The sequence below is a fragment of the Apus apus genome, chromosome 11 (genome assembly GCF_020740795.1).
Source record: "Apus apus isolate bApuApu2 chromosome 11, bApuApu2.pri.cur, whole genome shotgun sequence".
Lineage (NCBI taxonomy): Eukaryota > Metazoa > Chordata > Aves > Apodiformes > Apodidae > Apus > Apus apus.
This window is the reverse complement of record NC_067292.1, coordinates 18,758,597-18,780,136: the sequence shown is the minus strand read 5'-3', so window position 1 is coordinate 18,780,136 and position 21,540 is coordinate 18,758,597. Positions and strand designations below refer to the sequence as shown.

The following is a 21,540-nucleotide window of genomic DNA, read 5'->3' as shown; positions in this document are numbered from 1 at the left end:
CCCTGTTTGGGGGGCTCTGGGGTCCCTGTTGGGGGGCTCTGAGGTCCCTGTTGGGGGGCTCTGGGGGTCTCTGTTGGGGGGGCTCTGAGGTCTCTGTTGGGGGGCTCTGGGGTCTCTGTTGGGGGGCTCTGAGGGTCTCTGTTGGGGGGGCTCTGAGGTCCCTGTTGGGGGGCTCTGAGGGTCTCTGTTGGGGGGCTCTGGGGTCTCTGTTGGGGGGCTCTGAGATCTCTGTTGGGGGGCTCTGAGGGTCCCTGTTGGGGGGCTCTGGGGGTCCCCGTGTCCGGACTGAGGAGCAGCAGTTCCCGTCGCCTCCCGCCACTCCCCTCCCGGGGCTCCTGCCAGTTCCCCCTTGTGCCCCGGGGGGGCAGCCGCTCGGGGGGGGCAGATCCCAAGGTGGGGTGTCCCCCTCCCGGCCCCCCCAGCCTCCTCCCGGTCCCCTCGGCGAGGCGAAGGGCTGGGCAGGCGGAAACGCGCGCGCGTGTCGCCCGGATCCGTCCGTGAGAAGGCGAGGAAGAGGGGAATTCCCGCTGCTGTCCCTGGCCTTGCTTTCCCGGGCGTGTGGCTCCTGTTCTGGGCACCCCCAGCCCCCTTCCCGCAGTTAACTTCCTTGGCTTCTGCTTTTCTCCAGGTCAGCCAGCAAGTCCACAATCTCTGCGGGACGCAAGGGTGGCGTTAATCGAAACGGAATCCTTGTTGTAGGCTGTTTTTTGTTTGGGTTTTTTCTCCCCTCCCCGAGGAGAAAGCAGCTTTCCCTCCAGCTGGGACACGATTGTGTCCCTTCAGGCCACCACCCCTGCAGCCACTAGCAGGGGACAACCCCGAGCAGACACAGGGGGGGGTGAAACCCCAAGAGAAGGAGCCGGGAATATGGGGAGATGCCTGGAAAGAAGCTGGGAGAAGTCATCCTCCCAGCTCAGCACCAGGCAGCCTGGGTGTTGGGGTGGAGACACAAAGATGTTGTACCCTCAGTGTGGCTTTTGGGGTGTTTTGGTTTGGGCTGGGGTGAGTCCCTTGCAGCAGGGTCTGCTGGGGGAGCTGCTGCTGGGAGCTGGAGGCATGGGGAGCACAGATCTAGCTCATCTTTAGGGTCCCTTCCAACCCAAACCATTCTGTGCTTCCATGATTCTGTTAGCTCTTCAGGCTGGAGATCAATTATTCATCTGATCAGGCCTGGAGCAGCTTCCAAGACAGTGAAATCTACCCTGCTGCAGATACCAAGGTTGCAGCTCCTTGCTTGGATCCTAAGGCAGGTTCCTGCCCCGTGTTGTAGCTTCCAGGGTCTGCAGGGCGTGAGAGGGGATTAACCCACACCCCCCTGACCCCTTGGTGGAGAGGAAAAATCCCAGAGATCATTGTCAAGCCATGGATGAACCTGAGTGTACGAACCACCACGTGACAGAAGGAAAGGTCTGGTATGAGGGGACTCATTAGCACGAGAAGGTAGGTCAAGGGGTGCTTCCCAAAACACACAGCCAGACAAGTTCATCCAGAAGATGAGGGGGGAAAACCAACTGCTGAAGCAGCTGGTTGAGGGCTACAAAGGGCCTGTGGAGCAAGGAGCAGATGTCCAGGACACTTACCCTCAGCTGAAGGGCGTTGGGAAGGGTCAAAGGCCCGGCACTGGTTGATGATTTTCTGCAGTTCTGCAGGACAATCTTCCCCAACAGGGTCCTGGTAATGGTGGTTGCAGATCTTCTCCAGGATCTCCTGGGGAGTGCAGCCTAGACAAGTGCAAACAGGAGTGTCAGGACAGAGCTCTGCTGCCACAGGAGGGTGCCGGGGAGGACACCCAGTCCAAAGCCACCCCAAGAGCCTTCCTTGCAGCCCATGGCATGGAGGAGCCAGCAAAGAAGCCACCCAAACTGTGTCTGCAGTCGACCTCCCCCAAGATTTGACATGACACCGTTGGGCTCCAGTGGAGCAAGGAGACATTTTTATGCTTTGATGCATAGGAACACCAAATAGAGACCTAAATTACTTCTGTGTTTGAGGTTTAAGCATGTAGCTGAAATGCTTTATTGTATGGGAGCCCCTGGAGAAGCCATGGAGCTGTCCTGCAGAGCCAGGCACACCAGGCACTGCCACTGGGACCCAGATGCCCTGGGATGCTCCAGGAAGGACCAGGGAGCACCCAACACCAGCCAGCAGCCCCCACCCAGGCCCTTTTGCTTTTATACAGGAGATGAGATACTTCTGCCTCACCTTCAAATGGGATTTTGGAGGTTGCAATCTCCCACAGCACGATCCCGAAGCTGGAAGGAGATAAGCAAGAGTCTCAGCTTTGATCCTGCCACCTTCTGCTCCTTCCTAATGGAGGAGAGTTGGGCTTTTCCCAGCTGCAAACCTCTGCTGGTGTGTCTGATGGAGCCTGACCTTGTTCCATAGCTCACCAGCTCCTCTGGAGACACCTCATGGGCATCTCACCCAGGAGGGACAGACCCACCTGTATATTTCACAGGGCCTCTGGTAGGGGTAGCTGATGTCCTTCAGGTTCTCAGGGGCAGCATAAGCCAACAGAGAGATGTGTTTCCAGTTCTTCTTGGCTTTCCTCTTGATGGATGACTCTGTTTCACCCAGCTCAAATCCCGACAGCTGATTGAGAGAAGGAGAGGAGAGGAGGTGGAGAAGTGGTAGAAACACAGCCTGGAGAAACCTGTGGCATGGCTGAGGATGCCCTGAGCTGGAGAAAGCAGAGGGAGGTGCCCTGGGCCAGCAAAAAGCTGGTGTGCAGGTGCTGCCTGGCACGTGGCTCCTCCTGCCAGCAAAGCCACAGGTGACCTGCCCCAGCATCAGGCCATCCCAGGGTGGCTGGCTCAGAAATGGTCACGATGATAAAAGACTGATGATGATGAACTGAGATGTTAAGTGGCCAAAGTGACAGGGAGATCACTCTGCCCCAGCTGCTGTTCTGGACCATCCCCATTGCCCTCAGTGTCAGGTGGGGGAAGACATCCACAGAACCATCCCAAACGCCCAGAAGCTTCTGCAGGTGTGGTCCTCACCTTCACACAGTAATCCCCAGCCACCAGGAACTTGCTACTGCAGATGCAGCCGTGGAGTCGGGACTTCTCCTCCGTCTGGTGCAACCTGCAGTTGGACAGAACCAAGGGCAACACATGCTGGTGATGGACACGTCCCCACCTCAGGGGGGTTGTCCCTCCTGCTCTGCAGGGGATGGACGTGCACCCAGAGAAGCCAGCAGCTCTTTGCCTGTCTTGGTGGACCAGCCCTCCCAAGCCAACCTTTCCAGCAGCTGCTGGAAGAGCCATTGTGGGCAAAATGATGGACCTTGAAGAGGAGCAGGACCTGTAAGGAGAACTGGCTGTGCTGTGGGGTGCTCCTGAAGCTGCTCTATGGGTGCAGGAAGGGAGTTTCTGCCTTCCAGGCCTTCACAGGCTTGAAGCCACATGTAGGGGCCAGCGACCAGGGGAGATGGATGCTACTGCATCCAAACCCACCACCTAGCTCTGCACCAGCCCCCCATCCCAGCGTCCCGAGGCGGTGGAAACAGTGTCTGAGAGGACTGAGAGATCCCAGGAAGCTGAGCAAGGTGTGTGGATGGGCAGGTGGACTCACCCACTGACTGAGGCAGGAGCTCACCTGTAAAGGCCCCTGGCAGCCCCCAGGGCCATCCGAATGCGGACTTCCCAGGAGAGGTGCTGCTGCTTGGTCAGCACGTCCCGCAGCGTCCCGTGCTTGCAGTACTCCATGACGATGGAGAAGCAGGGGCTCCCATCTGCAAGGGAAACACTTGAGCATCCCACCTGGTGCCACCTCTTGGGAGGGGACCACCATAGCGCTGTCTGCCCCCAGGGGCAGGCAGGGGAGGGAAAGGGTGACGTTCTTGTGACACCTCCTACCTTTCTCCTCAATGCAGATCCCATACATGCGCAGGATGTTTGGAGACTCAAACTTCTTCAGGGTCTGAACCTCCCTCTCAAAGATGTCTCTCACCTTCCTGCAGAAGCAGGCAGCACGGTGAGATCCACAGAGCCAGGTATGACATGCTGCTCTGCCACCCTCCCCTCCTGGTTGCCCCAGCTGGCTCCTGCCCAGGATCACTCACACGATGTCAGTGGTCAGTGGCCTCTTGAAGGTCTTGATGGCCACCGGGTACTTGAGGTACTCGCCCTCGTAGAGGTCGTAGCTCTCGGTGTCCTGCAGGTGCCTGTAGAAGGTGAGCTGGTCCCTCTGGATCTCGGTGATGTCTTCTCTTTTACCAACGTTGACCTTCTTCAAGCCTGCTCCCAAGATGTGCCAGGAGGGGGTGAGGGACACGTCAGGCAGGGGGGGAAGGACAGGGAGCACAGGGGGCCTAGAGGTGTGACGCCAACTCACACTCCATCACGCGCACGATCTTGTTGAGCTCGCTCTGCATCCGGTCCACCGTGCTCTCCATGCTTTGCCTGTCCATGTAGATCTCCCCAGCCAGGTCTTCGGGTTCCTCAGTACCTAGGGAGAGAAACATTCAGAGGTGAAGATGCTGGACTCATGCAGTTCGTTCTTTTCTCATGGTTTAAGTGTCCCTTTGGCTCTCCTTGGCCACCAAGCCAAAGCTGGGCAGCAGCTGGGGAGAGATGCCAACTGCTGGTGGCAGGGAATGAAGGGTTGCTAAAGGCCCACTTACTTGCAATCACCTGGTCCAAGAAAGCCTTGTCATCCCTCAGGTCCTCAGCATCCTGCCTGCGACAGGTCTTTGCCTGGAAAGCCTCCAGGAAAGCCTGCTTCTGCTCTGCCTGCAGCAGGAGGGAGAGCCCCTGGGCAATGTCCTCCAGGCTCTCGTTCACCCAGACAAACTCCTCGCTGGCACTGTGGGCTCTCAAGAACTTCTGGATCCAACTGGTCTGGCTGTATTTCATCACCAGCTTCTGGGCTTCCCACAATGCCCGGAGCAGCTTCTTCAGCAGTTCCTCTTCGTGGTGGGAAATGTGCTTTGGTGACTGAGCCCTGAGGATCCTCACGGGCTCCAGCAGGATCTGGATGCGCTCCACGAGGCGCTGGCACTGGTGCTTACAGCACTTCACCTGCTCAAATTGGGCATGGATGGCCTGGGCCACGGAGAAGACCCTCTCCACGATGTCCATGGTTGCAGCCAAGGGCTTGGCCACTGGGGATGTGGGCTGGGGGGGTGTTTGGTGGAGCTGAACCACGGGCACCACTCAGAGATCAGCTGGATGCAGCTCTTCCACGGCTTCCACCTAAGGAACAGCTTTAACATGACACACCACCCTCCAGGTCTCCTGTAGCCCCTTCTGTCTCCTCCAGCTGCTGACCACAAAGGAGGTCAGTGAGGATCCAAGGAGCATCTCCAGGCACCACTCCCTGGTGCTGGCCCCACACCCCCTGGGGTCCTGCCCACACACCCTGCATCTTTGACCGTAAAGACCCATTTTCATTCCTGGCCAATGTCTCTATTATCACCCACCTAATTAAAGCTTTCAGACCTTCACAGCCCAGGTGTCAGAGCATCACAGAATCCCAGACTGGTGTGTGTTGGAAGGAACCTTAAAGACCATCCAGTTCCACCCCCCTGCATGGGCAGGGACACCTCCCACCAGCCCAGGTTGCTCCAAGCCCCATCCAACCTGCCCTTCAACACTGCCAGGGATGGGGCAGCCACAGCTTCCCTGGGCAACCTGGGCCAGGCTCTCACCACCCTCACACCCAAGAATTTCCTCCTCATTCCCAACCTAAATCTCCCTCTTCTGGTTTTAATCCCTTCCCCCTTGTCCTCTCCCTCCCTGCTCTTGTCCCAAGTCCCTCCCCAGCTTTCCTGGAGCCCCTTCAGGCACTGGAAGGTGCTCTAAGGTCTAAGGGCCAGGGTCTCACCACCCTCACAGCCAAGAATTTCCTCCTCATGTCTCACCTCAATCTCCCCTCCTCTTTTACCCTTCTCCTCTCCCCAGCTTGTCAATATTTTCTCCCTGCATTGCCCACTGAAGATTTGAAGCCCAACTCTTCTTACATACCCAGCATCCCCACAGGGCTGGGCCCTGCTCCCCACCCGTGTCCAAGCAGCGGGGACTAAAACCTGCCCCATTTGTGGGGAACCTGCCAGCAGCCCCCCAAGCCCTTGGAGCAGCCACCAGAGGAAGGTCATGCTCTTACCAGCTGGAGCTGAGACAGCAACACACCCAGGATGACGCTGCAGCCACGCTCCCTTCCTCACCAGGCTCTCTCCAGCAAAGTCCCCAGAGAAGCAGCTTGTCCTCTTGCTGAGATGGACCAGCTGGGGTTCCTTGGTCCTGCTGGGGCCGTCTCCTGCTGGTTGCCTCCTGCAGACTGAGAAGGCAGGGCTGGTCCCAGGGGTTTATAGGGTGCTCTCCCTGCTGCTGCTCCCGCCGGCAGCGGAAGGGCCGTTGTGCAACCCAAGCGTGTTTCCCCACAACCCTGCGTTCTGGGAAAGTTGCCCAAAGAAGGGGCCAGGTGGGATGTATTCCCCCTCCCCCACGCTGGGTTTTTCCAGCTGGAAGGAGGAATTGCCTGCAGGAAGCAGGGCAGAAGAAAGGGGATTGGGGGCAGGCTGGACATGAGCCACCCATGGGCAGTCGCAGCCCAGAAGGCCAACTCCATCCTGGGCTGGATCAAAAGAAGTGTGGCCAGCAGATGGAGAGAGGTGGTTCTGCCCCTCTGCTCTGCCCTGGTGAGACCTCACCTAGAACACTGTGTCCAGCTCTGGAGCCCCCAGCACAAGATAGCTGTGGAGCTGTTGGAAGGTGTCCAGAGAAGGGCCACGAAAATGATCCGAGGGCTGGAGCAGCTCTCTGATGAGGACAGGCTGAGGGAGCTGGGGTTGTTCAGTCTGAAGAAGAGAAGGCTCCAGGGGGACCTCATAGTGGCCTTCCAGCACCTGAAGGGGCTCCGGGAAAGCTGGGGAGGGGCTTTTTACAGGGGCTTGCAGTGAGAGGATGAAGGGTAATGGTTTTAAGCTGAAAGAAGAGAGATTTTGGTTAGAGACTAGGCGTAAATTCTTCAGCGTGAGGGTGTGGGACACTGGAACAGGCTGCCCAGGGAAGCTGTGGCTGCCCCATCCCTGGCAGTGTTGAAGGGCAGGTTGGATGGGGCTTGGAGCAACCTGGGCTGGTGGGAGGTGTCCCTGCCCATGGCAGGGGGGTTGGGACTCAATGATCTTTAAGATCCCTTCCCACTCCAAAAATTCTGTGATTCTGTGATTCAGGCTGCTCCCCCCATATTGACCATATTTGGAGCATCCCAACCCCTTCTGCTGTACCACCAACCCTAGCAAGGCTTCCTCAGGCCATGGACCACCCTCAGCATCAGCTCCACCTTGAGCAGCAGGACTCTTTGGAGCCATCCCATCCCACAGGAGGGACGCTGGATCTTCCAGACCTTCCACTTTGCTCCCCATCCCTTCAGCCCCCGGATATCCCTCAGCCCTCAGCATCGAAGGAAGAGCTGGAAACTGCCCTTGACCTCTGCCTGGTGCACAGGAAGTTCTGTGGTTGGCTTCGTCAGCAGGTCTGGCTGGTTTTGGGAAGCCCAGGGTGGCACGTGGTGTCCGTTGCCCAACTTCGGAGAAGCGAGTGGCACCTCCAGCCAGCTTCTGCTTACCAAGAGCCCCGGGGTCATGTTGAGGTTCCCTCCTGCAAAAAAGCATCTCCCTCACCACCACCACCACCACCGTGGTCAACGTCACAGCTTTCATCATCTGGGGGATCCAAGAAAAGCGACGGAAAAGTCCAGAGACACCGAGGGTGGGAGCAGCCCCAAGGGAAGTGTTTCCCAGACCCTTTTTGAAAGGCTTTATTTTTCAAAATATACAGTTTATTTACAATTGTAGTGTCTACAGTTTTATATATAACTTTATTCCAAACTTTTAAATATCTGCAGTAAACACTAGAAAAAAAAAAAAATCATAGGATCAGCCAAAAAAAGAACAAAACAAAAAAAGAAAATCAAGGCATCTTGTAGCATTTCTGTTCTTGGAGTTTGAGTTTCAGGTAGTCAATGTCTACCTCAAACCATGACCTGGATAAATCTGGCAGAGAGACACGGGTGCACTGGTTAGAAAAAGGCAACATCCAAACCTGAGGGATGCCCTGGGCCAAGAAAAGTCTGTGCTGGGATGGAGCCAGGAGAAGGACTCGGGCTACGGAGGCTCCTGGGCAGGAGTTAGGGTGATGGGGTTAACTGCAACCTGTGGGATGTCCCAGGGAGGGGACACCCTGGCAGGGCTTGGGGGGCTCCAGAGAGGTGCCAGGGCAGAGGAGGGAGGTTGGCATCAGGCACTTCATCTCTCAGGCAGCAGATCTGCCCGTGCATCCATGACCTGGAGCGGAAGGGCAGCAAGGAAGGGGCAGGAGCCCCCCAACCTCCTCTTCACCTTTCCCTGTATCCTCACCCACCCCATCGCCTTTGGTTGTGCCACAGCTGGACCACAGGACACCACTAGGATGCTCCGCTGCTGTGGCACAGCCCCCGAGAGGGATGCAGGGGGTCGGCCAGCCTGGCCAAGGGCTGGGCAGGGATGCCAGCCCCAGCCTGGGAAGGGATGGAGCCAGGTGCCAGGATGGGGCCATCACTCCTCTTTCTCAAAGGTCTCCTCAGGGATGAGTGTCCGGAAGGGGTGATCCCAGAAGCGGGTGCTGATGCCAAAGCCTGTGGGTAAGGGAGAGAGGGCTCAGCCCATGGCACTGCTGTCACTGGAATGCCACCAAGGGACAGGGAACAGCTAGTGCCACCATCACTGAGAGCAGAAGGGCTGGGACAGCTGGAATGTGGCCAGGATGGGATGTCACCTGGCTGGCTGCGAAGGCGGCAACGACCAGATACCAGGGCCAGGCAGTTCCTCTGGCGAGACTGGTTGAGGGAGGAACACCCACATTTTGGGCAGGGAATGAGGCAAGGTGAGGGTGAGGAAGAAGAGCGGGGTGAGGAGAAAGAGGTGGCTGGGCCACGCCACCAGCCCCAAGGATGATAGCTTATCTGGACGGGGCGTTTTCTCCTAGGAAACCGGGCAAAGGGCGGGTTGAGCAAGCGCCGGGGCTGGGGAAAGCGTCAGTGGATTCAGGGAAGCCCAGAGCCTCACCCTGCATCCATCAACACTTCCCAGCGTGAGGAGATGCTGCCCCAGGCAAGGATGCCTCCATTCCCCTGCTCTCTGCCTCCATCCTGCCACCCCCAGGTAGCACCAGCGCCCACCAGCAAGAAGGACTGCTGCCTTCATCCCCCCACCCCGCTTTCATCCTCAGCCTGGGGAGCAAGGAATACCCCCCAACGGGGCAGCAGCACCGTGCGTGTCACCCCATAAAACGAGGCAGCTCTGGAGTTTTCCCCAGCCCTGATCCCAAGTGCCAAGTACTTCCTAGAATCAGGTGCACAGGAGCAGGCGGGCTGGGCTCCAGCAGCCCTTCCCACGCCCGGGCTGGGCGCCGCTCACCTGATTTTTGGTGTTCGAAGTGGTGCTTGACGTGATAAGCCTTCAGGCCGTACAGGTAGGTGCCTTTCTTGGGAGAGCCGTAGTGCAGGTAATAGTGGGTCATGTCGTAGACGACGTAGCCGCAGAGCCCCCCGACGAACACCGAGAGCCCCAGCACCTCCGGCAGCACCAGCCGCAAGAGGCCGTAGAAGAAGCCGATCACCAGCGAGGCCGGCACGGGCGGGAAGACCAGGCGGGAGCTGTCGAAGGGAGACTGGAAGCAGAGAGAGGGCTGGTGAGACAGGCAGCTCCCACATCCACCAGGACATCCCCGCTGCTGGGGACACCCGCTGGGGAGAAGCCAACAGCAAAGCAACCAACCCCAAAAGGTGGACCCGGCGGCCGGGGCAGCCCCTCACCCACGCTTTGTCCCCGAGCTCCACGGGGATGTTTCCTCCAGCAAAGCTAGAGGGAGCCCATGGCTTTTCCACCCAAAGTGGAGCTGGCAGCTGCCGAGAGCCCGTCTTGCAGCCCCGGCTGGTGTTGGGTAAGGGCCCTGCTCGGGGCCAGGCTGGCAGGAGTCACGTTGAACACGCAGCAACAGGCTCCACCTGAGCCGAGGCCACCGTTCCCACGGCCCGGCGGGCGGCGGCCGCTCACCTTGTGGTGCTGCCCGTGCAGCAAGAAGTGCAGGGTGATGAGATAGTAGTTGCTAGCGGGTGGCTTCATGTGGAAGACAAAGCGATGGATGAGGTACTCTAGCAGGGACCACAGGAACATCCCCAGGAGGAAGATGAAGGGGAAGTAGTAGTGGTGGACGGGGATGGAGTACTCTAGGCAAGGAGACCGCGCAGGGGTCAGCAGGGCAGGCAACGGGCTCTTCACCCATCACCATCCTCACAGCTGCATCTGGGTGGAGCTCAGCTCTCCCTCCCACCTCCTGTCCTGAGCTTCCCCAGGGAGTTACCTTCCCAAACACAGCTCCAAACCACATTTCCCTTTGATTCCCGTGAACCGACGGTCCTTAGGGAATCCACCAGCTTCCCGTTGCTGCAAGGAGCTGGCAAAGGGGATCCCCTGCACCCCAAATGCCAGTGGGGGCTTGGATGTGTGTCCTCCAGGGACAGCCCTGTCCTTAAGAAGCTGCTTCACTCCCCAGAGTGGGGCAGGAGGGACCTTATCTGAGCAGGCAGAGCTCAGGACAGTTAAACAGTGTTGCTGGAATTGGTCTGTTGATGTTTTTTTTAATATTTTGGGAAAAAAGAATCAGATTGTTGGGCACTTTCCCCCCCCCCCTGCAGAGCATTTTTCAGCCACCTCCTCCTTTCAGGGCTGCCTGCCAGCCCTGTCTCCTCCCTAGCAGCATTCAGATCCCACCCCCTCCACCCCACTTCCCCCCCCCCCCCCAAACCTGTTAATTTTTGAGAAAACAATAATTTAAAAAAAAAAATCAATAAACAGTCCCTTGGCATCAAGGTGCCAGAGGCCACAAGGAGCAGTGAGGGGGTGCTGGTGCAGTGGGTGCTCCTCCCTGCAGCCGGGTACAGCTGGCACCGGGTGGCACCTTGCAAAAAAAAAAATATATAAAGAAAGAAATAAAATAGGGAGGCCAGCAAAAGGGGGAAAAAAAAAATAATTAAAACAACAACAACCAAAAAAAAGCAGCACAACAAAGAAGACAGCCTGCCCTGGCCACCCTTGTTATTCCCGGGGGATGCAGACAGTGGGAGATTGAAGGGCAGGCACTCTGGGGAAACAAGCCCTGCACTGTGTGAGGCTGGTGGAGTCAGAGCAGGGTTTGTTCACCCTCCAGCCATGGCCCAGGGTGGGTGGCAGCTGGGGGTGGTACCCCTCAATCAGGGGTGGAGGGAAGGGATTAAGGACAAAGATGATGGAGTGGAACATCTCCCTGAGAAGGAAAGGTGGAGAGAGATGGGTGTCTTTTAGCTTGGGGGAGACTGAGGGGCAGCCTCATCAGTGTTTACAAATATGTTAAGGGGGGTGTCAGGAGGATGGAGCCAGGCTTTGTTCAGTGATGTCCAGTGATAGGACAAGGGGCAGTGGGTGCAAACTGGAGCACAGGAGGTTCCACGTGAATATCAGGAAGAACTTCTTTCCTGTGAGGGTGACAGAGCCCTGGGACAGGCTGCCCAGAGAGGCTGGGGAGTCTCCTTCTCTGCAGACATTCAAACCCCCCTGGACACGTTCCTGTGTGATGTGCTCTGGGTGACCCTGCTCTGGCAGGGGGGGTTGGACTGGATGGTCTTTCCAGGTCCCTTCCAACCCCTAGGATTCTGTGAGGGCTCCAGCAGTGCCCCCACAGGGATGGAATGGTGTGGGTGAGGGGAGGATGGAGGTGGGCGAGCTCAGGCTTGGAAGCAGCGCAGGCAGCTTGGAGCAGGGGAGGTGCTGGGGGGTGGTGGGGACAGGGGCTCACCCGCTGCTCCTGCCCGAGGCTGGTGGTGGAAGGAGGAGGGGGAAGGGGTGCAGGGGGTCTGCCCCCACCCGTGGCGGTCCTGGCTTTGGACCTGGGGCAGCGAGCTGAGCCCAAAGGCTGGGCTGCTGGTGGTACCTGTGGTGAAGGAGGAGAAGAGCCGGGTGTTGCCCTGGGCGAGGGAGGTGTAGCTGACCCAGCTGAGATAGAGCACCACGGGGGTCCACACCATGAACACTACGTACCTGTGGGGCAAAGGGAGATGTCAGAGGGAGGCCCAGCCAGCTATGTCCCCCTCCCCGTGGGGACACGGGCCAGGGTGTGGTGCAGACCCCCGGGGCTTACCAAGCTGTCTTGGAGAGGGACTCCAGGAGATTGGAGTGGAAGAGGCGGATGGGCCGGTCCACGGGCTGGTGCACCCACTCGTCGTACTTCTCCCCCAGGTAGCCCACCTGCCACAGCAAGGGCTTCTTCCAGTCCACCAGGTCCTGAGGGAACAGACGCCGTTGTAACCCCCATGTTTCAGACCACAAACCCCTTCCACTTCCCCACAGGCAGCTGCTTTTTGCTCCAAGCAGCTCCTCAGAAACACAGACGAAGTGACCAGCCACATCTACCCACCAGCGCGGGGCTGGGCTCATCCCCGTGCCACCAGGTGCCTACTGGTGGCTCAACTGGAAGGTGGTTGGACACAGACCTGGCTCAGCACCAGGCCCAGATAACCAAGGCTGTTCCCCCCCAACTCCAGGACCTGCCAAGATTAGATAACAAGGAGTGTGATACTGCCCGCTCACCAGCCGTGCCGTGGCACCAAGAGGACACAGCCTGGCCCCCTGACATTGCCCCAGTCAAGGGCTTTTATCTTTGCAGAGGGAATAATAAAATAATAGACTGGTTTGGGTTGGAAGGGACCTTCAAGGTCATCTAGTTCCAAACCCCCTGCATGGGCAGGGACACCTCCCACCAGCCCAGGCTGCTCCAAGCCCCATCCAACCTGCCCTTCAACACTGCCAGGGATGGGGCAGCCACAGCTTCCCTGGGCAACCTGGGCCAGGGTCTCACCACCCTCACACCAAAGAATTTCCTCCTCATGTCTCACCTAAATCTCCCCTCTTCCAGTTTTAATCCCTTCCCCCTTGTCCTCTCCCTCCCTGCCCTTGTCCCAAGCCCATCCCCAGCTTTCCTGGAGCCCCTTCAGGCACTGGAAGCTGCTCTAAGGTCTCCCTGGAGCCTTCTCTTCTCCAGGCTGAACACCCCAACTCTCCCAGCCTGGCTCCAGAGCAGAGCTGCTCCAGCCCTCCCATCATCTCTGTGGGCTCCTCTGGACTCACTCCAAAAAGCTCCATGTTCAAAAAATAAAAGCTAAAGCCCAGACAGAAAGGACACCCGGGCCAGCCCCAGCCATGAGGGCTCAGCCAGGCAGAAAGGGATGGGAGGCAGGTCAGGATGGCAATTCCAGAGGCTGCTCCAGCTGCCAGAGCAAGACAGGAGCCGTGTGGATGTGCATGTCTGCACGGGGACAAAAACAGAGACACCCAACGGGCACCTCTGCTGCCAGCCTGGCCAGATAAGGTGGTTTCTGGGTCCCACCTCTGCCCCAGGGCAGAAACTGTGCTGGCCTGGCTGTGTGCTGGGTCTGGCAGCTCTCCATGGGACATCCAGTGCCACGCGGCGCTGGCACAGCCACCCCCTGGCTGTGCCACAATCAGTCAGCAGCTGGGGGGGGGGGGTGGTTTGGTTTGGGGCATTTCAGGGCAAGGAGCTGAGGTGGCCACTGGTATTTTTGGGGCTCTGCTCCAGGCAGGGATGGCTGTGACCATCCAGGAGGGAAAACAACCCCAGCCCACAGCTTGGACAAGGATGGATGTCCCCTCCTTCTGGGAGGAGTTAGAGCAAAAAGGTCCCTTTGGGCTGGCAGATCTGCTTTTCAAGGCGGTCAGCAGTGGAATATTAAGGTGGGGTGGGGCTGAAAGGGGTTATTTTGCCCCCCCAAAAAGCAAAAGAAAATCCTTTTGCAAGCCGAAAGCACGTTGACCATGCAAGGGATGGTGGCCAGACGGGGGCTGTGAACAGCAGGGACATCCCAAAGCACCTGAGGGATGAGTCCCTGCTCTCTTGGAAAGGAGATGGCAGGGCAAGGAGCACCCTGCCTGCACGGGGATCACCCTGCCCAGGGCATCCCTTCGTGCTCATTCTGGGTGCTCAGCCAAGAAGGAAAAATGAAAATAACAAATCAAGCAAAACAAATAAATAATAATAATAATAATAATAATAAAATACTGGAGGCAGCCAGCGAGGTGTGGCTTGGCAGCACGTCCTGCTCAAAGGGCACAGCCACTGTCAGAGAAAGTCATCTCCGCCCACGGCGTCATGGGAGCCTCCCAGCCTGGCCACACCTGGGCAATAAAGCAGGTGAGATGCCACCTGCTCCGGGAGAAAGGGCAGGAGCAGCCGGATCAGCTCAGCTCCCTCTGGAATCCCTCCATCCCTGGGGGGGGGGGGGGGTGTCAGCAGAAAGACAGAGCTCCAGCAGGGAGAAGGAGAAGTGGTCTGTCCCAGTTTGCCAGGGAAAACATCCCCCCCTTTGGCTCTCACCTTCTCCTCATCCACTGGTTTACAGCGGGGATCCATCGGCCTCGGGTGGGCTGAGACATCCTCCTCTTCCTCATCGGCGGGCTCGGGAGGACTCTGGGAAGAGGAGAAAAGCCCTGCAGTGAAACACGGCTGGCAGACGCCTGGGGATGGCGGTGGCCGTGCCACCCAGGGGTATGGGCAGAGCCAGCTTCTCCCTTCCTGCTAAATAAATAAGGGGAAATATCTGATGAACTTCAGCCACCCAGTTCCTGCAGAGCAGGTTCCCGAGGGATGCGGCTGCCGGCGAGATCTGCTGCCCTTCGAACCCTGCGCTCACCACCCGAGTTTTTTGGGAAGCCTCTCCCCAAGGCCACTTTTCAGGCCACCCCCAAGGTGCTTGGATGTTGCAGAGCGGAGGCTCCAGGGTCTTTGGCCAGTGTTTTCCCGGGCAAATGGGCTCTGGAGCTCACCTCCCCCCCAGGCCACCAGCTGGAGCTGGCCCTGCCACCAGCACAGCCAGGGGCATCAGCACCATGGTGCTCCCAGCACCATCACTGGGCTCCCTCCTCCCTGCCAGCACCAGCCTGGCTTGGCATTTTGGTCCCTGAGGAAGCCGGGGACAGTGGCGTGGCTGGTGCCACCACCCTGGCTCCAGGCAGAGGGGAAACAGAAAAAAAAATCCAGCTTGGAGCAGGGGAAAAAAAAAAAAAAAGCAACGATGGCCTTTGCAGGGTCACACCGGGCTGGGCACCTTCCCCACAGGGTATGAAAGATGGGTGGGGGGGTTGGTTGTGGCTGGAGAGGACCTGCTGGTGGCAGGATGATGCCCAGGCTGTGGTTCTTCTGCCAGGGCTGGCTGCAGAACAGGAGAAACCTGCCGTGGCTGATGCTTGGAAGCGCTGACCCTGCTGGCTGCCAGCATCAGCCTCCTCCTCCTCCTCCTCCTCCTCCCCACAGCCCTGTCAGCTCCAGCACCAGCCCCGCCGCTGGGAGGGAGCTCAGCCAGGCCACGGCGTGCCCGTGCAACCCCCTCGAGCTGGCTGTGCCCCCCGGGCAGGACGTGCCAAACATGCCTTTTCTGCTGCTTTGTCACCTTGAGTTACCCATTAACCCGGGAGCCGGCAGCCCCGGCACACCAGTGCCCGCTGTGCTGCTCACACCCAGGCAGGGTTTGCTCCTCGATGGATGCTCCAGCAGGGATGGGGTTGCATCCCGACCAGGAACAACCCCCCCCACACTCCTGTCCCGGCAGCTGGGGGAGGAGCTGGGATGCAGGAGCACCAGCATCATGTCCTGGGTGGACAGGACTTTACCCTGTGCCAGCGCTGGTACCAGGCACACCTCCCTTCCAGCCTCTTTCCCAGCTGGATTTCCAACCTCATCCCACTGTGCCAGAGCTGAGCTACCCAGCCCTGGGGCAGCCCCTTGCCCCAGGGCAGGACAAGGGATATTTCCAGCCAGGTGGGACTTGAGCAAACACCAGTTTTACCGCAGGAAGGGCTGGGCAATGCTGTGGACCACAGCTCCTCCCTCTGAGAGGGTGTCTCCACCAAGACTTTTGGCTCTGCACACTCTCTTCCTTCAGCCAGGTGTCCCAGGGAGGTGGGATGCCTTGAAATCCAGCAAGGGGTGGTCAAGTTACTGGTTTTGCCTCTTCCTTGTGGGAGCTTTGGAAGAAAAATCTGGCTCCAAGAGACAGGGAGACGGCTTCTCTTACCCCCCAAGGAATGAGCCCATGTTCTCCACCTCCACACTTGCCCCACGGCCTCGCCAGCAGCAGGAAGGATGCTTAAGAAAGCTGGGCTGATGCAACACCCCAGCACCTCTCATCCCCTTTCCGAAACCTTCACACACCTCCAACTTCCCTGCCCAGGGACATGCCAGCATCATGGTGTGCCCAGAGGCTTCCCAGTCCCCCCAGGCCAGGAAGGTGAGCTGGGGCCTCAGACCCCACCTCCCTCACACCTCAGACCGGGGAGAACAGGTGTCACCAGTGAGATGTCACCACCCACAGTAGCACCCTCCCAGCACCCTGCCTCACCTGAGTCACCTCCTCCCCCTTCCTCATCCTAGGGAGGAAGGCTTCCCCCCTTCTTCACTCCAGGGCTGGCACCAAAAAGACTGGCAGCCCTGGTGCAACCAGGGTGCAAGCCATGCCTGCATCGTGCCCTGGCTTGCTTCCCAGAGCCTCAGCACCCTCCTGCCTGCCACGAGTGTGCAGCCATCCCAGGGGCACCCAACCTTCCCAGCACCTGGGCCCCTGCTGGGGCCTCACCCCATCCTCCTCATCCTCCACCCAATAAAAGGTGGGTTTGGAGGCGGCTGGGGAGTCTGGGGGAGCGCCGGGCTCTGCCTGTGGGCGATGCTGATGCATCCCAGGCAAACAGGTCCTGCCAGAAGAGATGTGCAAGGGGCCTGATGGAACAAAGCAGAAGTAAACACCCTAAGGAGCAGGGTCTTCCTGCTCCCAGGGCACTATGCCACCCCCTGGCATCAGGGCTCGGGGCATTCAAAGAAACACAAGATGCCGCTGCCACACGAGCAGGTCTGGGTGGGAAGGACGGGTTGATGTGCCCAGGGTGCAGGCAGGAGGAGCTGGGATCCCCCCCCCCCCAGCCCAGGCAGGGCCATGCTGCCAGTTTTTTCACCTGTGCCTCTTCCCCTGGCAAGTCAAACCCCACAGGAGCCCAGCTGTGCCTCCCCACTCCCCCCCAGCTGCCACAACCACTCCATTTCCTGATGTCCACAGGGGACAAGCTGCATTGGAGGCACCCCAGGAGGCACTGGGAGCCCTGGCCAAGCCCCCAGCTGCTGTGGCCCATGCCCAGCATCACCACCCCACCACTGCCATCCCACCATCTCCATCCCACCACCACCATCCCCATCCTGCTGGCTCTGTGGGCCCCCAGCAGCAGCTGCCACAGCCCCAGGAGGCTGCGTCCCAGCCCATTAAACACTGGGCCCAGCAGGACTATGAGAAGGAAGCTGAAGGTGGCTTATCCTCATGATAAGAATTATAAGAACAATAATTAAAAAAAAAAAAGCTACTTGTTGTTACAACACTTGGGAAGAAGGTGCAAGTTTGGGCTTGGAGAAGAGAGCTGGGGCCAGCTTGACATGGCCCATGTGGGCGAGAGGAGGACGGGGAGGACACCAGCTCTGAGAGGGATGAGGGACCCACCGTGACTCATGCCCACGTCACACACCCCGGAGAGGCTGTGATGAAAGTCTCTCATTGCTTAAATTGGAGGGGTAATTAAGGTGATCCAGTTTCCCTCTAGCACAGCTGTTAAAAATCCACTGTCTAGTTGGGGTAATGGTTGCTTCACGCTTTGATCTCCCCTATAGGTGCTGTCTGCATGGCTGAAAAGCTTGGGGGGTTAATTTGTCCTTAGCCAAAGGGTGACACAGGAGAGGGACCTGCAGCCCAAGGATGGAGCTGAGCTCCTGGGAGCCACAAGAAGGGGTGCAGAGAGGTGGATGGAGGCTGACTCTCATCTTCCTCCTACATTAAGACCTTTTTTTTCCCCCTCCCTCCTCTTTTCCAAAACCCTCAAAGTCCCCTGGATGCTGGTGGCACCACAGGGATGGTGCAGCTCTGGGAGAGGAGAGGCAAAGCCATGAGGGGGGCCTGGAGGCAGAACAGGAGGACACAACACCTCCTTCAGGCACCTGCTTGGGGTGCTTCTGCCCAAAACCAGCCGAAGTTCCACCCAATGCCTCGACACCCCCCCCCCTCATCTCCCCTCCCACAGGGATTTTGGGGGGTGCCAAGTCCAGCAGAGCGGCTCACACCACAGGGACACGCCGGACACGGCCTCCCTGTCCAGCAGGCAGCTTTTTTCCCTCCCCCCCCCCCAGCCCATGTTCCAGTCCAGGTTGGTTTATCTAGTGCCAGGTAGTGTCTGGTCTCCCCGCGCCCCGGCGTTATCACGCCGTGTGTTTGCCTTGGGACGCTGGCAGTTCCCCTCGCTGCGGGAACTCGTTTGTCCGGTACCTTCCTCCGTCCCAACCCGTTGGGCTCGTCACACCCCGTGAGGAGGCAGCAGCAAGGGGTGTTCCAGCAGAGGAGGTGCCATCTCTGGGATCCAGGGACAGAGCAGGCATCCCAGCCAGCCCGAACAAAGCCCCGTCTGTGGCGCTTGCCCGCCCGTGGGGGCCGAGACGGTGCCGTGGGGAGGAGAAGCAGCAAACAACCAGCCAGGGGTGGGGGGGACTGACTGGTCCCCAACCTTGCTGGGACATCCAGAGGGGGAAAGTGGCCACTGGGCTGGTGGAGGGGACTGGGCAGGCCCTGCTGCTTGGGCATCCTGCCCACCGTGGCAGTGCCCGGTGCCTCCTGGAAGTTCACTCGGCGGTGGTGACATTTCCCAGGGTGTCTTCCCTTTTCACCTGGGCTGAGTCACAGCCACCCTGGACTCATGCCTGGACAGTCTGGGAGGTGCTGGGCTCCTCTCCCCAGCAGCAGCCACTCATGGTTGGCAAACCCTGATGCTCAGCAGCCTGGTCCCTGGCAGTGCCAGGAAGGGTGCCCTGTCCCATCGCCCTGCTGTAGACAGCACCAAGCTGCACGTCCCCATCTCTCACACCCTTCTGGAGTCCCTAACACCTCCACGCCCTGCTGGCACCCGTCAGCCCTGCCTCCCAGCATGGTCTGGGAAGGATGTGACCATGGAATGGGATCCCATAGATAGGAGGCTCAGTGCACCCAGGACAGTGTCCACATCAGGTCCCCAGGAGCCTGGACCTTTTGCTGGACCTGGACCATCCACAGAGGACCCCAGGAACCTCCAGCACCCCCTGCCCCATACCCTCCCCATGCCTCATACCCCCCAGACCCTCCACAGCCTGGGCCCCAAGCATCCCATGCAGCTCAGACCCAACACACACTACATCCCATGCAGCTCAGACCTGGACCTGGGTGCCCTGTACACCCTGTATGTGACATGCACCTCAAAATCTCCATGCCCTGTACACCTCAGACCCTATACAGCCTCTGCATGCCCTGTACAGCTGGGACCTGAGCAGCCTGGACCTGGGGTGCCCTATAGACCTTGTACAGCTCAGCCCTCGTGCACCCTGGACTTGGGGCACTCTATAAACCACACACTGCTCAGATCCTGCACAGCCAGGACCTGGAGCCCTATAAACACTGTACATTTCTGAGCTGGGGTGCCCTGCAGACTCTGCACACCCTGGACCCAGGACACCCCGGACCTATGGCACCCTATGGACTCTGCACACCCTGACCCCAGGATACCCTGGACCCAGAACACCCTAAAGGCTCCATACACCCTGGACCAGGGGCACCTCGGACCTGGGGCACCCTACAGACTGTATGTCCCAGATCTGGGACATCCTCTAGACTATGTATGCCCCAGAGCCGGGACACCCTGACCCCAGGACACCCTTACAGACTGTAGGTCCTGGACCCGGGGCACCCAATAGGCTGCACACCCCGGCCCTGGGACACCCTATAGACCTTGCACGCCTTGGATCTGGGGCACCCTACAGCACCTGCACACCCGGACCCGGGGACTTCCTACAGACCCCGCACACCCTGGATCTGAGGGACCCTACAGCACCTGCACACCCTGGATCCGGGGCACCTTCCAGACTCTACATCCTGGAGCCGAGACACCCCGGGTCTTGGGCACTGTCCCGATCCCTCACACCCCGGCCCCGGGACACCCTATAGGCTCTACATACCGGTCCCGGGCCACCCCGGTCCCGGGCCACCCTCCAGACCCCGGGACACCCTCCAGACCCCGGGACACCCTCCAGACCCCGGGACACCCTCCCGATTTCTCACACCCCGACCCCGGGACACCCTATAGACCCTGCACACCCCGGTCCCGGGGCATCCTATAGACTCTACATGCCGGCCCCGGGACACCCCGGTCCCGGGCCACCCTCCCGGCCACCCTCCAGACCCCGGGACACCCTCCAGACCCCGGGACACCCTCCCGATCTCTCACACCCCGACCCCGGGACACCCTATAGACCCTGCACATCCCGGTCCCGGGACACCCTCCAGACCCCGGGACACCCTCCAGACCCCGGGACACCTTCCCGATCTCTCACACCCCGACCCCAGGACACGGTACAGACCCTACACACCCCGGTCCCAGAACACCCTCCAGACCCCGGGACACCCTCCCGATCTCTCACACCCCGACCCCGGGACTTCCTATAGACCCTGCACACCCGGGTCCCGGGCCACCCTCCATACCCCGGGCCACCCCGGTCCCGAGTCACCCTCCCGACCCCTCAACCCCCGTCCCCCAAGCCACCCTCCGGCCCCCCTCAGCGCTGCCGGGCCGTACCAGCGGTTCGGTGGGCTCCATCTCCCCCAGGTAGTACTGCTCCAGCCAGCGGCGGGCGTTGGCCGAGTGCCGGTGGGGCGGCCCGTCCAGCGCGGCGCTCACGTCGGTGCCCGCCCGGCGCCGCAGCAGCTGCTCCCCGCCCGGGTGCAACCGCACGAAACCGCTCAGGTCGTAGAGGCGGCGGTGGCAGCGGACCAGGCAGGCTCCCTGAGCGCAGCGGGCCCGCACCTCGGCCAGGCTGAACCACCGCGGAGCCGCCATCGAGCCGGCCCGAGCCCCTGCCCTGCCCTGCCCTGCCCGCTGCCCGGCCCGCCGCCCGCGCTCTGCCCGCACCTGCTCATCTGCATACATGAATATGCCGCCCGGACACGCCCACTCACGGACACGCCCACCCCCCACCTCTCACTGCCGGTTGGGTGGAGCGGGGAGGGAGGGGGCGTGGTTTGGGGGGAGGAGGCCCCGCCCCCCCGCAGGTGTGTGGGTGGGGGTGGTTGGGGGGGTGAATCCGTGGGGGGGGGGAAATGAGGGGTGGGGGGTACCCCAGGGTAGGGGGCACCCATGGGGGGGTGATGGGGGGAGTGGGGGAAGGTGCTGGGGGCTGTGGGGGGCACTGGGTACCCATGGGGGGGTGATGGGGGGAGTGGGGGAAGGTGCTGGGGGCTGTGGGGGGCACTGGGTACCCATGGGGGGGTGATGGGGGGAGTGGGGGAAGGTGCTGGGGGTTGTGGGGGGCACTGGGTACCCATGGGGGGGTACGGGGGCACATGCAGGGGGGGGAAATGGGAGGGTATTGGGTACCCCAAGGGGAAGTGGGGGGTACAGGGCAC

The 21,540-nt window shown here is 59.9% G+C and overlaps 2 protein-coding genes across 3 annotated transcripts; both read right to left on the bottom strand.

Moving 5' to 3' along the window:
* Positions 1-119: 119 nt before the first annotated feature.
* On the bottom strand, positions 120-6,332 carry MLKL (mixed lineage kinase domain like pseudokinase). Its single transcript, XM_051629255.1, has 11 exons — positions 6,109-6,332; positions 4,628-5,198; positions 4,339-4,452; positions 4,067-4,241; positions 3,861-3,958; positions 3,601-3,736; positions 3,003-3,087; positions 2,444-2,592; positions 2,203-2,252; positions 1,581-1,721; positions 120-651 (listed from the first exon to the last, which is right to left on the bottom strand). The coding sequence occupies exons 2-11, from the start codon at positions 5,082-5,084 to the stop codon at positions 599-601; spliced, it is 1,458 nt and encodes a 485-aa protein (XP_051485215.1). The 5' UTR covers positions 5,085-5,198; positions 6,109-6,332; the 3' UTR covers positions 120-598.
* A 1,402-nt stretch (positions 6,333-7,734) lies between these two features.
* FA2H (fatty acid 2-hydroxylase) lies at positions 7,735-20,974 on the bottom strand. 2 transcript variants are annotated; one of them, XM_051629268.1, is made up of 7 exons: positions 20,714-20,974; positions 14,409-14,501; positions 12,159-12,301; positions 11,952-12,058; positions 10,040-10,212; positions 9,401-9,653; positions 7,735-8,619 (listed from the first exon to the last, which is right to left on the bottom strand). In XM_051629268.1, exons 1-7 carry the CDS (start codon positions 20,972-20,974, stop codon positions 8,540-8,542), a joined length of 1,110 nt encoding a protein of 369 aa, XP_051485228.1. In that variant the 3' UTR covers positions 7,735-8,539. The 2 variants fall into 2 exon arrangements, with proteins under 2 accessions (XP_051485228.1, XP_051485229.1); XM_051629269.1 differs by lacking the exon at positions 10,040-10,212.
* Positions 20,975-21,540: the final 566 nt, after the last annotated feature.

What these genes read in the sequence shown, in the direction of transcription:
- FA2H (XM_051629268.1), bottom strand. Translation starts at nt 20,974, where the DNA reads ATGGCGGCTCCGCGGTGGTTCAGCCTGGCCGAGGTGCGGGCCCGCTGC. An exon ending in TCCCTCTCCAAGACAGCTTG is followed by an intron (nt 12,059 to 12,158) that starts GTAAGCCCCGGG and finishes TTTGCCCCACAG; the next exon opens with GTACGTAGTGTTCATGGTGT. An exon ending in CTTCTCCTCCTTCACCACAG is followed by an intron (nt 10,213 to 11,951) that starts GTACCACCAGCA and finishes CTCCTTGCCTAG; the next exon opens with AGTACTCCATCCCCGTCCAC.
- MLKL (XM_051629255.1), bottom strand. Translation starts at nt 5,084, where the DNA reads ATGGACATCGTGGAGAGGGTCTTCTCCGTGGCCCAGGCCATCCATGCC. An exon ending in CCACTGACCACTGACATCGT is followed by an intron (nt 3,959 to 4,066) that starts GTGAGTGATCCT and finishes CTGCTTCTGCAG; the next exon opens with GAAGGTGAGAGACATCTTTG. An exon ending in GCTGCCAGGGGCCTTTACAG is followed by an intron (nt 3,088 to 3,600) that starts GTGAGCTCCTGC and finishes GTCCAACTGCAG; the next exon opens with GTTGCACCAGACGGAGGAGA.